Genomic DNA, 15,158 nt, shown 5'->3' on the forward strand with positions numbered 1-15,158 from the left:
AGAGAGAGAGGGAGGGATGAGAGAAGTACACACATCCTTGTTTTCCTGCTCATTGTTCTCGATTAACAAGACAATTCTCATGCAGGTCTCACAAAACCCTTTGTTTCCACGAACGCATAAGATAACAGCATCTTTGATACAACCTTTGCACAAGGAAAATGCACATGTATAACACTTATAGTGGGCATTTTTCTCACAAATGCTGCACAAATGCCAACCTGAAGTACAAGAAAAGATAGCATGATGTGCATCAGTCAAGAGCAAACTATACATGCTTATATGTTTCTAACTACAGCATAATAAAGAGTTAAAGCACAGCGACAATCAAAATATAAAAAAGTGCCACATATATAACATGTTTATACAAGTTTCTCCGCTCAAAAGATCCTAAATCACATATGTAGTAGTCAAAAATGTATTTGCTATATTGACTAACACAATAACTAATCAAAAACATGTCTAGAAATGATGAAAAAACAGCAGTTCAAACAGACAGCATGCAAAGCAATCAGTGAAGAAAGTTCATATTAACACATTATATAATTTGCATATTAGACTTCTGAACGGTGGGAATGCTAACTTATAGATCATATTGACAAGAGGTAATAGAAATAATACTGCTACTTAGTTGATGGGAATTCACATTACTAATCATATGAACTGGGTCTCAAAAGAAGCTAAATATGAGGACTATGTAATCTGACTCATTCGCATCATTCGCATCCACATCATAATGTTTGAAATTCAATATATGCATGGAAACTTCATTTACAAAAGTCAGAGAAAATTGGCAGGAGTTTGTAGACAATATTATTCCAATTAAATAAAATGATCAGATATAACATTTACTATTTATCTCCAATTATGCATGTGAGCACTTGAGGAGATAGAGAGGGGCACTTACCACAATTCCAGATCCCCTTGGCTTTGAAAAATGCATCATCTCTATTAACACAAGATGGATGATATGCTTTTGGGCAACCTCTGTGAATTCATAGGGAACAATTATTGATAAGCCCCATAAAACACAACCAACAATTTTTTTTGAAACAAGTGAACACAATTTTTTCTGGTTACATTCTTAAGATTATATGTCACTATACAAGAAACTCACCTGCGGTCACACATGACGAGGTCCCCACCATCGAAACAAATGAAACAAACATCGTCTCCCACGAGCTTCCTCCCTGTAGCTTTTGCTGCTCTCTTAAAACTTGCTGAAGTCTTTGATTTCTTTCCTTTCTTCTGCTTCCCTCCAGAAACTTTCCCAGAGTTGGCCACATTAATTTCATTCTCCATTTCAGTGTCTTGAGTCCCAGTCTCCTCCATGGCAATCATTGCCTCGTCTTCTTCATCTTGTACAACAGCCAGTGAATCACCCAACGCCTCACCAAACTCACCAACATCATCATTTGTTTTCTCAATCTCCATTTCACTCTGTATTGCCAATTTTGTGTCCTTGGATGAAATCCTCTCAGCCAAGTTATCATTTTTAGCCTCCATATCTGTTTCCGTATCTGTTTCCATTTTTGTATCTGCTGTTGGAATCTCATCTTTTGCCACTGCTTCCTTCACAGTTTCTGCAACGTTCACAGGCTCAGCTGATTCTGAATCCTTTGATACATCCAAATACATATCTTTCTCCTGCACCACTTGGGTTTCTGCCAGCAAGCTATCGTCAGCAACCACCCCTTTATCTTCAGCATACTCATCTTTTACAGCCTCTAATGACTCAGTTCCAACAACTCCCATACCACCATCTAATCCATGAACCTGCTCTCCAGCACTGGCACTGGCCACTTCAGAATTTGTCTCATTCGTCATCTCAAACTCCACTTTGGCTTGGGAGGTTGAAATCTCCTCTAGAGTTACTTCGTCAGCAACCCGAATTTCTGAATCATTTAATTCAACAGCAACCTTCTCCTTAAAGTCCATAGCACCCTCTATCAATACCTTCGTATTGCTTTCCACCATTTGAAAATCCATTTGCTCTACCTCCGCTACTTCCTCATTTTCAGCCTTCTCTTGCGCACCTTTCTCTACCTCAACCTCTGTCTCAGTTTTAGCATCTGAAGCCTCCAATTTCTCTCCCACAACCACCGTCTCCACTTTTGTCTCAGCCACTGGCACCAATTCTTCCCAGCCTTTTTTACCTAGTTCTACATCCCCAACGTCAGAAACAGCCATTTCACCACCACTCAATGCCTCAGATTCCTCTCCCACAACCACCATCTCCACTTTTGTGTCAGCAGCTGGCACCAATGCTTCCACACCCTTTTTGCCTAGTTCTAAATCCCCCACATCAGAACCAGCCATTTCACCACCACTCGATGCCTCCGATTCCTCTCTCACAACTACCATCTCCTCTTTCGTGTCAGCCACTGGCACCAATTCTTCCCCGCCGTTTTTACTGAGTTCTAAATCCCCAATATAAGAAACAGTTATTTCACCACCACCTTCCACTTCACCTTCAACCATCCGAATTCCCTCCGACGCCTCCTGGCCCGCCTGTCCGCAATCAATTACATTCAAAACAGTTTCCTCGCAACCTTTTACATTCAACACCATCACCACCTCCGCCTCCAATCTCATCTCTACCGCTTCATCTCTGTCCACACCATCACACTCTGCTCCACCTTCCTCTTCCGCCGGCTTCTTCTCTGTCACAAGCATTTCATCTTTCACAGCCCAACCACTTGAATTCGAATCGTCCAATTCACGAAAAATCCCACATTGCTCCTCGGTTTTAATCACTTCCGCTTCCATTACCGATTTTTCATCCAAAAACGGCCTATTCACATTTGACAAACTCTCTTCATCGTCCGCCATGGGAACCCAACTTTATTTTCAAACACTACCCCTTGAATTTGCGTAGGCACCGCACTATAGGTGAATAGTGCTATACAAATGTGCATACGTGTTGAAAGAACGCTCAATGCTGATGAATTTTATTCTCTTGCGTTTTGGGGTTTCATTTTTTCCTTAAGGAGCCAGCCAACACATGAAATTGATGACTGCTTGGAACTTGTAAAGAGAATCCGCTTATCATTTTGTGGATCATGGGCCGGTGAGTTTAAAAGGTGGGATGTTCTAGCTGAGCCTTTTGTGTTTCGATCCATTCCTTGTGTGTGTTTTGGGCTTTGGGAAATTTATCCAGTCTACCAATCATACCCTCTATAGGTGTATTTTTACGAGAAAAAATTGCAATTGGGGTTCTAAACCTTTTTAAAAACTGTAAAGGATTCTAGACATTCTATTTTTGGCCCTGCCATTGCAAAGGTTTGTAAAAATATACACTGAAAAGACCTTTAGATGGTAACCAACCAAATGTCTGTCAATTGAACAAATGTGCAGCAATTAACCTTTAGTTGATCGTTCTTAAAAAAGGAAAAATATATATATATCTACATTTTCCCACTTAATTCACCAATTAACCCAACCTAACCTTGCTCCACATCCATCGCCCTTCTTCTTATCGTCATCACCATCACAATTTGCTCATCTTCTATTCCACAACTTGTAAATTTNCCTTGCTCCACATCCATCGCCCTTCTTCTTATCGTCATCACCATCACAATTTGCTCATCTTCTATTCCACAACTTGTAAATTTAATTGAGAAAATTTGTATCATCCCACCACTCCTCCACCACCACCAATAAAGTTGAGTGCTCTACATTCATGATATTTATGTCACTTAATTTATTATTTCATTATCATTTAGAGTGTTTTAGAACGTTTTAATGTGTATTTTGATGTTGTGAGATAGGTTAATGAAATTGAAGAAAATAAGCAAAAGTTGACAAAATTGGAGAGAATGACCAAATTGTAAGAGATCCAAAATTTGAGGACTAAAATGTAAATAATTAAAAGTTGTGTTGAAACTCGTATTGAAGATCGGAGAGTGCTATGAGGCAATTGGATGAAGAAAGATGTCAAAGGGATCAAATTTAGTAAAAATATGACACAAATCAATTTTCAACCGAAAAAAGTTATGCTATGGAGTTTTAGTCTCATATTGATACCCATTTTTGACATAGAAAACGATCTAATTGGAGAATGATGTCCGAAGCAAAGTTGTAGCCCTTTAAGCTAGCTTTCTAATGCATCTTGAATTTCCTCAATCAGATATCAGACGAAAAAGTTATGACAAAAATACTAAAAAATACGCAGTGTAATCTTTCCACCCGAAACGGGCGCCACCACGCTGAAAATAACAATAAAAGTGGCGCTGCAACACCAATATTGGGCACCGAGGTTCCGACTATGGGGGAAAAGGATTTTTTTTGTTTTTGAACTCTTTGTTCGGCCCAACTCAACCGTAATTCGTCCAAAAACTTCAAAATACTATAACTACCATTCAAAAGACATATTTTCTCCAACAATTGAAGGGGACAAGATTGAAGTCAATTCAACAAACAATTCATCAAGAGCAAGGAGGTTAACGTCAAGGAATCGAGCAAGGAAGCATGAAGAACATCAAGAGGTATTCCAATTAAAAGCTTCAAAAAGAGTTTTTCTTTCTTTTCTTCTTTATGTAATTCATCAATATGTTTAGATTTGTTTCTTCTATCACGAACTAAACATTTAATTTAGGGTTTGATTGTAATCAAAACTTTAAGAATATAGATTGATTAATTTTAGTTATTTCTATTTGATTTTCCATGTTTATTTATTCGTGATATGATTTTAATGCTTTCAATTAATTGGCCACTAATTGAATGAGTAGATGCTAGTTAATTTTGGCACTCGAGGGAGAGGAACTTAGGCGCGATCATAAGATTAACACAACCTAGAATTTATGGGTTTCGAGAGAAAGTATAAATTCTTTGAAAAATGTTCCATCTAAGAACACGATCTAAATAATTCTTTGACTTTAATTTAGAATAAAGATATTGGGATTAATTTCTAGGAATATTTTCTAGCTGGCACTCTAGAGAGGGAATAGAAATGCAATTGAGTTCTTGCTTATAAACCTGGAAAATTGATTAGAGATCAAATTAACTTTTGAAAATCATATTTGATAGTAAGGTGAAATCACAATCCTAGGCTTTCTCATCTTGATTATTCTTATAACTTGCATTTATTTGTTGAATTTGTCATCACATTCATCACGTCAATTTAGTTTAGAAACATTGATTCTAAAATTCATTCATCTAGATAAAGCAGAACTATATAATTATAATACTTAGTAAATATTGAATTACAATCTCTGTGGGTTCGACACTCTTAGCTAATTTACTATATTACAAAACTTGACATTGTACACTTGCGGTATAAATCACTTTATAGAAAACACGTGGCAAAAGTCTAGCATAAATTAAATCAAAAGACACCCTCTCTGGAAAACACTTCATAGGTATAACAACACACATCCCTCTTGGGGTTATGTTTGGTCGAGTGTCATGTTGGAATTATCCATTACTCAAACTAAGCCATTTCATTTTCTTTATATCTCAAGTATTCTAGCCTACAAATAAACAGTCGATCTAAGGCTTCAAAGATTGAGCCTAACTCTTCTTGTAGGATTGTAATGGTCTATAATACAATTTCTAATGCTAAGAAGCACCAGAAGAGGCAATAGTAGAGCATACTCATGTAACTACTCGAATAGTTGATTAGCATGACTTATATAAGACTAATAATAGAATTCTAAATGCTAGTGAGAAAACAGAGAGATTTAGAAACTCGTGTAGGGATGGTAGTGGTGTGGGTTTTGGGCGGGGTAGTGGCTTGCCCCATTTGTTTCTCAATTTGTTTGTTTTTTAATATTTATATTTTAAAAAATTTCTTTTTCAATAACATTAAATAATCCTCTTTGTTGGGGAAAAGATGGGATCGAATAAATGGAGCACAAGCCCTAAGACTTCTTCCTAAGGGTACTAAGCTGAAGGTAATACTCTTGACTAGCACATTATATACAGCAGTATGAAATATGTTTCTACTTGCATCTTTTAGGTTTTCTATGTTCATTGGGACGAATGAGAAATGTAATACATTTTTGTTTGGAATCTCTCTCTTGGCAAAAACTGCTTCTTCCCGATAGTAAATGCTTATTGAACTTTTCCATCATGGAAAAAAATTCCTTCAACTTTTCCATCATGGAAAAAAATTCCTTCTGTGTTCTCTGCAGAACTTGCTTCCTTTTCTTGGACCGCTTTTAAGAAATGCTAGTGAAGCATATCGGAACTTTTTAGTGATAAAGAGCTTGAGAGAGAGTGAAAACCTACACGGAACTTGCTTATCCAAAAATAGCTTCTCTTGGGCTAATTTTTGAGAAAATCTTTTAATTTGTCACGGGACAAATTCGAGGCTCAAAGTTCGGGCAGGGCTGATTATTTTGCCAGTTCTAAACTCATGAGATTATAAAACTGAAGAGTTTCTTTTTGTTTTTTTGATGATCTTACAATGGAGGAGGAATGCTCCTAATATAGAGGAGGGGACTCATTCAATCTTGAGATACCATTGAAACAATAATACAGACCAGTATAATAATCAGACAAACAACTTTTAAAAATCCTACAGGACTCAAGTATAATCATGATACAAAAGGACAGACTTTTAACTAAAAGTCATTCTTTTAATAAAGTAGGAATCTGCTTTTTCAAACTTTTAATAAAACAAATAGTACTTCATCATTTATTATACAATACGACATATAACTCATCCAAAGCGACAAAATGCTTTTATTACACACGTTAATAGTTTTCATGGGGTACCAAGATTTGTTGCCCTCCCTGTTTTATCTGAGTCTTCTGAATCTGAGGTAGTCCAGTTTGCTTCCACCTAGGCATATTTGCGAGCATATATTTTTTTCCTTAGAGCTCTTCATAAATATGTTGTTCTAATTTCTTAAGTTTGTCTTGATTATTGGGGTCAAAAGAGTGTGACAACAAATCTTGGGATTCTTGAAACTGGACAGTGTTGGTTCTTGTTCCTATTTGTTTAAGCTTGTTCTTTCTCGTGACGCTTTTTCCTTGCCTCTGAATATTTTTCTTGTGAACTGTGGGTTGTCTCTACCAGTGTAGAGTGTTTTGATGGGAACATTGTCATTAAGCATTTTCCATAGTCTTTCTCTGAGTTGCTGATCTTCAGGGGTGTCTTCTTAATATTTGACCATCTGTTCTGAGTTTTGAGTGGTCCTGTTAAGATACAACTGATTCCAAGAATTGTCAAAATGATAATCATCGAGTGGATTGACTAGATAATAATTGTAAGTCTAGCTTAGATTGTCCATATTAGCTTGAATATCAGGTTGAATTCTTTGATTATGACATTGGTAGAGTTTCCTGTGGTGCATCTTCTCCAATATTAGGCTAGAGTTCTAGAGGTATTTTCTGATTGAGTTTTACCATTTTTCTATGGAAGGTCCTGAATTCTTTAGGATATTTTTCCCAATCTCTATGAAGATTGAACGGCTGGACCGCATATTCCTTTACATGTGAAAAATATTCATAGTAACCTAATTCTGTAAAATACTATTGAATTTGAAAAATAAGGATTACATGAACATTGTCAACTAATGTCTTAAAATCTTTGAATTTTAGACAAAAAAACATTGAATTTTTTATACCAGTGATCAAAAGTGGAGAAAATAATTCAAAGAACCTTATTACTTCATTGCTTGGTTTTGAAAAGAATTATAGATAATCCTTCCATAGTTGTGAACCAAGTTCAAAAAGTGAGCTTTTCATGGTGGATACATTAAAACAAAATGCAATTTGATGTAACTCTAGAAGGTACCAAAGAAAACATAAAAGTGCTTCTGAAAAAAATTCATTTACTTGATTTGGATTTAAATAAAAGAGGTTAAAAAAGGATAATCTGGATGAAAATCAAGTCATCCAACAATTTGAATGCCATATTGTCTGATAACCCGCGATTGGTAATTTAACATGCGTTCCTTTGATTTGGAATGGATTTTGTGATTTCTGATCACATTTTTGAAGTTCAAGAAGGACATTTTGGATTGGAGGATTTTATGAATTTCGAGAAAAGGGTTTGAGCATATAGATTGCTGAAATTTATGAGTACATGGAGTATATATGGTATGTGAATCGAGTTTGAGAAGTAGTAAGGTCTTTGATTTCCAATTTTATTTGGTTATATTGATTAAGCAAGTATAAATTTGGTATTTTTTGCTTATAGGTTCATTGGGTAAGGTGGAGATTAATTGGATTTCGATACCTAATAAATTCGGTCTATGATGTTTAAACTATTGGATTAATTTCATAGATTTCGATTGATAAGTGAAATGACTATCGACACCATAATTGATTGGCTCGAGTCGGCCACTAAAAGCAAATATTAATATGTGCTGCTTGTGGTCCATTCATTAGTTGGATGGCACTTTTAAATGTTAGCCCACTTTGCCTTTCTTGTTGGCCCACCTTATACTAGCCCAATTTGTTTAGTTTTTTGGCCCATCTCATTTATTTTTTACTGGCTCATTCTATTTATCACTAAAACTATGTATGCTAGTCCCTGTTTAAGTGAAACCATGTGTGTGCAATTAAATTGATGTGGCAACCACTATTCTGTGATTCATACTCTGTGGTAATCATGGTAAAGTTTGTGGATTGAGGTCAATCGATTGAGTTGATGTCAATCGATTGAGTTGATGTTTGATCAATTTATTATTGAAACTGAGCCCAATTTACACACGAAATCAAAGTCCTTGGTGACTTTTCACGACAATCAATAATAAAATCTAGCTTCATATCATCATATGTGTGTAGGGATATTAATGAACCGAGCTGAGCTAGCTCGCAAGTCGAGGCTCGAGCTCGACTCGAGTAAAATTAAGTTGGACTTTTTTTGCGCGAGCTGAGCTGAGCAAAAGCTTGGCTAAAACATTAAGGCTCGAACTGAGATTTCGGCTTGGGCATTATCAAGTCAGCTAGTTTTTTTAATAATATAACACATTAGGCAGCTTGCACAGCTGCCCCTTTAAATGGGCAATACGCTAAAAGCAGTTGCGCAGTTGCCTTTTTTTTAACGAGTTGGCTCGAGCTCGGTTTGATGCCCAAAATGGGCTCTACCCGAGCTTTTGGCTCGGTTCTCGAATCAAGTCTTCTCGGGCTTTCTTTGGATCGAGCCGGAGAGCTAAATTGTCATCTCAATAAATGTGAAGGATGATTTATATGATATGGTGATGATTTTTGTTTTATATTGTATTTAAAGGTCGTAAGACTAATTTACTCATTTTTAAAGGTTGGATATTAATTTGTTATTAATAAAGACCAATAATGTAGTATTCACATTTAAAATTGGAGAGTAAGATTTCATTTTCGAATGTTGCAATAATTTGTTTGAGGGATTGTATTGGAGTTTCTCAAATTACAAATTATTATTTTCATTTTACGTTCGGCTTGAAGGTTTTCTAAAACAATTTTATGTTATGGTATTTTGTTTGAGTGACTCAAGTGAGTTTCTCGAATGATCAAATCTTTATTTTTTTATTTAAATTGGGAAATGATTCTGTTTTAAGTTCAAAGCATCGTGAATGTAATTGTGGATCATTTAACAAGTTGTGCACGTATAATGCAAGTTAATAGGGATTTCGTCAAGTTGACGTAGCATAGAAAAAATATACAATGCCCAAAGATCTTTCTAGATTTAGAAACTCTATTTGATGAAGTGACTCAACAAAGCTTATATATTTTTTTTTCAAATTTATATTTTCTATGTTGATTTAGATCTGGTTTGGGAAAATTGATTGCCATGTCGTGCGTGCTGTCACAGGCATTCCAAATTAAAACCTATACTCCTCAAAACAAATGTAGTAGTGGTAATAAGGGTCGATCCTCGAAGAGTGTTTACTCTATCTTTTATGATAAATTAACTAAAAAGGGGGTTTTTTGGTTTTGAAACAAACAATTATTAAAAATAGCAATTAACGTAATAAATGAAATCAATAGAAGGAACCTTGGTCTAAGTCAGCATCCACCGTTAGAGATTTACAATTGGTCATTGATCCACAAATAATTATTAATTCATACTTCTAGTATTCATCGTTGGAAAATAATTTCCCATTCGAAACAATTTCCTATTTCTCCCTACTTTTAATTAATTATAAACAAGCGATTTAATTAATCCTCATTACCAAACAATCCTAGACAAGCGCGAGAATTTAATTTAATAATGGCTTTCCAAATTAGAGAAATCAATGAACTAGATAACATAAGTCAAGCTTTTGCATTTAACCTAGATAAATATTCTTCCTAAGATTTAATAATTTCCCAAAGCAGCAAATTACTAATCCTGGTTGCTTCACAAGTTAAATTAATTAAACAATTACGGATTTGATATTTAACTTAGCTATAGATTGAAACGCATGATAAACTAATGGATCCTTTTAGTAATCAAACATAACAATCATGAAAATTAAGTATAGAAAAATATTCAATACTAAAAATATAAATTAAACAATGAAAATTAGGTGGATCTCACAATTGAAAACAATTCCAAAGCTGCAATATCCTTCGATCAAGAGAGAAATTAGTTGTACATCATCAATTCTAAGAACAAAAATAGAGTAGAAGGGGATGAAGGGTGTTCTTTGCCTCCAAGAATATATAGAATATAAGATTTTTAGGTAAAAAAGGAGGTTTCCTTCATTCTAGTGTCTTTAGGTATATATATGATGTCAAATATATTGTTTCCATGTAAAATTTCATCAAAATAAGGAAACTGACCCATCATAGAAAATTTTGGCCCATGCTCGTGCGCCATATATTTCATTGCGCACGTGCTTCTTTGTTGTTTTGCTCTCGGTAAGCAAGAATATGGTCTCGGGCGCGCGCCACCTTAAGCCCGCACTCGCGCGCAGTATAAAATAATTTCAATTGTTGCACTTTGATCCCTAGACTTTCATTTTCTTTTTTCTTGGCTTCTTTTCTTGTTTTCATTCTTCCAACACTTTGAGTCTTCCATCAATTGACCTTCAAATCTTCCACTCATTCATTTCGCTTTCCGGTTCAACTTTTGGATAATTGCATTTTAGTCCTTCAACTTTTCATTTCTTCACTTTAGTCATTTTTCGCTCTTTTCTTCTAATTTATGCCATCATCATCCATTTGCAACCTAAATCAAAATATAAGGGTACTCAGTACATTTAAGCGTTAATTAATAACAAAAGCATAAGGTAAATGAATGAAAAATATGACATTTTACATTCCTATCAAATTCCCCCACACTTAGCTTTTGTTTGTCCTTGAGTAAACTCAAATTTTATTTTTTCCAAAAATATCAAAATTGTAATGCAATCAATATAGAACAATCAAACTCTTTAAAATACATAACACATCATGAACAAGCATGTGAGACACAACTCATAATCAACTAGCAAGCGCTTTCATATGAAGATAGAGTAAACCAAACTTGTAAACCCTCACGAAATATAAGCATTCAACTCCATGTGTTTAATGGGTAAGTGTTTTGCTCAAGTTCATTCCAATGAACACGATCTACCATATACTTGCGCATCTCATTCTCCACCAATTAGATCACATACATTATACAAATCATAAGGTCTTTTCTATGGGTTGTAACGTGGCTTAGGGTCCAGGTGGGAAGTATTTGTGTAAGTGATTCAAAAGCCATTAAACTATTGAAGTAAAGATGAATTAACTTAGTTCAAACGTATACATAAAAAGTGTAAGATCAATCTCTCCACTCACAACTTCTTTGCACCTATTTCACACAACCCAGTCACTTTTTGTAATATATTAGGAGGAATCATGAACATAAAATAATTTTCTAACATTCAAAACTATTTTCTCCATCACTATAAACTCAAAATATTGCACTAATATTGGAACTTATGAATTGTAATTGAGAACATGTACCATTCCACCATCATAATCTTATCAAAATTTTAGACATTCCCACACTTATTTCTTTCGCATTCCCATGTATCAAAATGAAAAACAATACCTCACTAGCTCTATGGCTTGGGTAAAGATATTATTTTTTAAGATTTAAAGCTTATAACTTCGATTTACAAAAGAAAAATGCGACAAGGCTCAAAGGGGCTTAACAAAAGTTAAAATTAGTTGCTAGGTAGGCTATTTGGCTAAAGTGGCTGACTTATGCAACAAAGATGGCCTTAATCATGTTCATGCATGTATCAATATGGCCTCAAAGAGGATCAAGGTAAGTTCTAGCAAAATAAGTCCACGGAAGAATATCACTCTTGAAAGAAAAATAGTGAGACTGATATGGATGTGTCGGTCTAAAGGCTCAAAATCTCATGGCTTTTTGTCTACAAAATTTAGTTACTACCATCCTCAAAGAAAATAACTTAACTAATTAACTCTAAGTTGTGAGATAATCGGTTCAATCATGTTATGATTTCTTCAGAAGTTTAATTGAATATAGTAAATAGCATACACAACTAAAATCGTTCAAAACCACTTTGTTTTCTCCCTCTTATGTCGAAGTTTTATCAAAAAGTCAAAAATAAACACAAAAATACGAACTGGAAATTTTAGACTCAACCTAAATTCCCTCCCAATGTAAGATAAAATGCAAAGAAAATGATAACATCAACCAAACATATGAATGTAAAAAGATAAAAATAAAAAGATAACAGAACGAACTCCCCTTGGGTTGCCTTCCAAGCAGCGCCTTTGTTTATTATCTTTGGCTAGACTTATTACTTCCTTCTTCAACCGACATCAATTGGATTTCCAATGTCCCATATTTTCACCTCCTCCATTTGGAAACCTGCATAAAAATGTCTCTTGTTAGAAAATGACAAAACACTATGCAAACTTTTACCTAACTTTGGTGACTTTGGAGAAGCATTCAATGCTTCAATGGTTTCCTATAAGGTAGTATTTGAGGGTAACTCCCGATCCACCTCCTCAATATGCTTATCAATGGCAACTTTCACTGCATTGTTTTCATCAGATTCTAAAATTTTTTGTTCTAAATGATCAATCACTTTAATAGAGTAAACAGGATTATCATCATTAGGGCATTTTATGGAATCATATATATTGAATTTAGCAATTTTATCATCCAATGCCATAGTTAGTGTGCCATCATGAACATCTATCTTAGTTTTAGATGTCCTTAAGAATGGTCTTCCTAACAAAATGGGGATAGTTTGATCTCTATTACCCATATCAAGTGCATAAAAATCAGCAGGAAAAATCAAATATTAACTTTCACAAGAATATCCTCAACCGAACCCTTAGGATAGGCATTAGATTTATCAGCTAGTTGGATCACAATACCAGTTTCATTTAAAAGTCCAAGTTTCAAAGAAGTGTATATAGAATATGGTATGGCATTAATAGAAGCTCCTGAATCTATCATGACTTTTTCAAAGTTAGTCTTGCCTATCTTGCCTATCGTACAAGGGATAGTAAACATACCAGGGTCTGTGCACTTCATGGGGATTTTTCTTTGAATAATTACATAGACATTCTCCCTAATGTTTACCTTTTCACATCCCTTGAGTTTTTGTTTCCTCTTACTCTTGCACAAATGTTTCAAAAATTTAACATAATGAAGTATCTTTTTAATAACATCTATAAGTGGAATATTTATCTCGCATCTACCAAAAGTATCATAAAGCTCATGATCTCGTTCATCTTTCCTATATCCTACTAAAGCCAGAGGGAAAGGGGGTACCGATTTATAATCAGAAAGAGGTAAAAACTTGTGCTTAGTTATGTTATTGTCATTGGGAACATCCGTGTTTGCAGTGACATCTTTCTCCTTTTGTTGCTTCGATGATGTAGGGACTATTTTTACTAGAATCTCAACCTCTTTACCACTTCTTAGGGTGATTGCACATGCATTTTCTCTGGGATTGACTATTGTTCGAGAGGGTAATTTTCCAGAACCTTGTGCTTCCAGCCCATTGATTCCGGTTGCCATTTCACGCATTTGATTATCCAAACTTTTAATATTTGCCCTTGCCTCTTGTTGGAATTGTTTTGTTTCCTGTTGAAATTGTAAAGTATTAGTGGCCAAAGACTTAACAATATCCTCTAGAGACATACCAAAACTTGAAGTTTGGTCCCGTTGTTGTCTAGAAAGATATGGCTGCCTCTATTGTTGGAAGTTTGGTTGATTCACTTGTTGATTCTCATAGCTAAGATTAGGATGATCACTTCATTCTGGACTGTAGATGTTCGAGTAAGGATTATAATTCATTTGTGGTTGCCCATGAAAGTTGCCTATTACATTAACTTGTTCATCTTCTTGAAGAGTTGGACACATGTTAGTTGGATGTCCTGCCACCGAACAAATTCCACATGCCTTCACCGTTTGCATATTACCTACAACCATTTGACGAACAAGAGAAGTTAGTCTCGCAAGTTGTTGTTCAAGAGATAAAACATTTATCTCATTAACATGTCTAGAAAGAGTGTCGAGTCTAGTGCTAAATTGTTGAGAGTTGGCTGCCATGTTTGCAATCAAATTCCTCGCGCCCTCGGAAGTTTTATCCACCAAAGCTCCTCCACTCCAGCATCAATCATACTTCTATTTGTGGGTGGAAGCCCTTCATAAAAATACTGGAAGAGTAGTTGTTCACTGATTTGATGATGGGGACAGCTTGCACACAGTCGTTTGAAATGCTCCCAGTATTCATATAAGGATTCCCTAGTGTCCTGCATTACGCCACAAATTTCTTTTTGGATGTTTGCTGCCCTCTTCATTTCCTTCCATGTTGTGACACTTCCAGATGGTAGATAATAGAGCCAGTCCTTAGCTGAATCCTTCAGAGAGAACGGAAAGGCTCTTATTTTAATTTGCTCTTCAGTTACTCCCGTAGGTTTCATGCTTGTGCAAACCACGTGGAAGTCCTTCAAATGTTTATGGGGATCTTCACCTGCAAGACCATGAAAGGTGAGCAAAATATGTATTAGTCCAGACTTCAATTCAAATTAGTGGCAATATCTAAAGTAGGAAAAGTGATGCAGAAAGGTTTTTGGTTCAAATTTGGAGTTGCAAGCTCCTTCAAAGTTTGATGTCCAGCAATGTGTCCCTTAAAAAAAAAACTAAGTGAACAAACAAAAAGCACAAAAATAAACTAAATCACTCCTCGAAACGGCGCCAAGATTCGGTGCGTGCTGTCGCGGGTACTCCAAATTAAAACCTATACTCCTCAAAACAAATATAGTAGTGGTGTAAGGGTTGA

General features: G+C 35.4%; 2 protein-coding genes across 2 annotated transcripts in view; both read right to left on the bottom strand.

Annotated features, from left to right (window-relative positions):
* The window catches only part of LOC111394569 (zinc finger CCCH domain-containing protein 19-like), a 16,608-nt gene extending 13,517 nt beyond the window's left edge, over positions 1 to 3,091 (bottom strand). The window contains exons 1-3 of the mRNA XM_023020436.1: positions 1,115 to 3,091; positions 905 to 984; positions 34 to 218 (exon numbers count right to left, since the gene is read on the bottom strand). Of these exons, the coding sequence (XP_022876204.1) occupies positions 34 to 218; positions 905 to 984; positions 1,115 to 2,829 (1,980 nt within the window). The 5' untranslated portion in view covers positions 2,830 to 3,091. The remainder of the gene's footprint in view (positions 1 to 33; positions 219 to 904; positions 985 to 1,114) is intronic.
* Positions 3,092 to 13,159: 10,068 nt separating this feature from the next.
* On the bottom strand, positions 13,160 to 14,425 carry LOC111394216. Its single transcript, XM_023019977.1, has 2 exons — positions 14,201 to 14,425; positions 13,160 to 14,065 (listed from the first exon to the last, which is right to left on the bottom strand). The coding sequence occupies exons 1-2, from the start codon at positions 14,423 to 14,425 to the stop codon at positions 13,160 to 13,162; spliced, it is 1,131 nt and encodes a 376-aa protein (XP_022875745.1).
* Between the last annotated feature and the right edge of the window lie 733 nt (positions 14,426 to 15,158).

Source organism: Olea europaea, chromosome 5, assembly GCF_002742605.1.
Source record: "Olea europaea var. sylvestris chromosome 5, O_europaea_v1, whole genome shotgun sequence".
NCBI lineage: Eukaryota > Viridiplantae > Streptophyta > Magnoliopsida > Lamiales > Oleaceae > Olea > Olea europaea.

What these genes read in the sequence shown, in the direction of transcription:
- LOC111394216 (XM_023019977.1), bottom strand. Translation starts at nt 14,425, where the DNA reads ATGGCAGCCAACTCTCAACAATTTAGCACTAGACTCGACACTCTTTCT. An exon ending in AAGAAGATGAACAAGTTAAT is followed by an intron (nt 14,066 to 14,200) that starts GTAATAGGCAAC and finishes TTCCAACAATAG; the next exon opens with AGGCAGCCATATCTTTCTAG.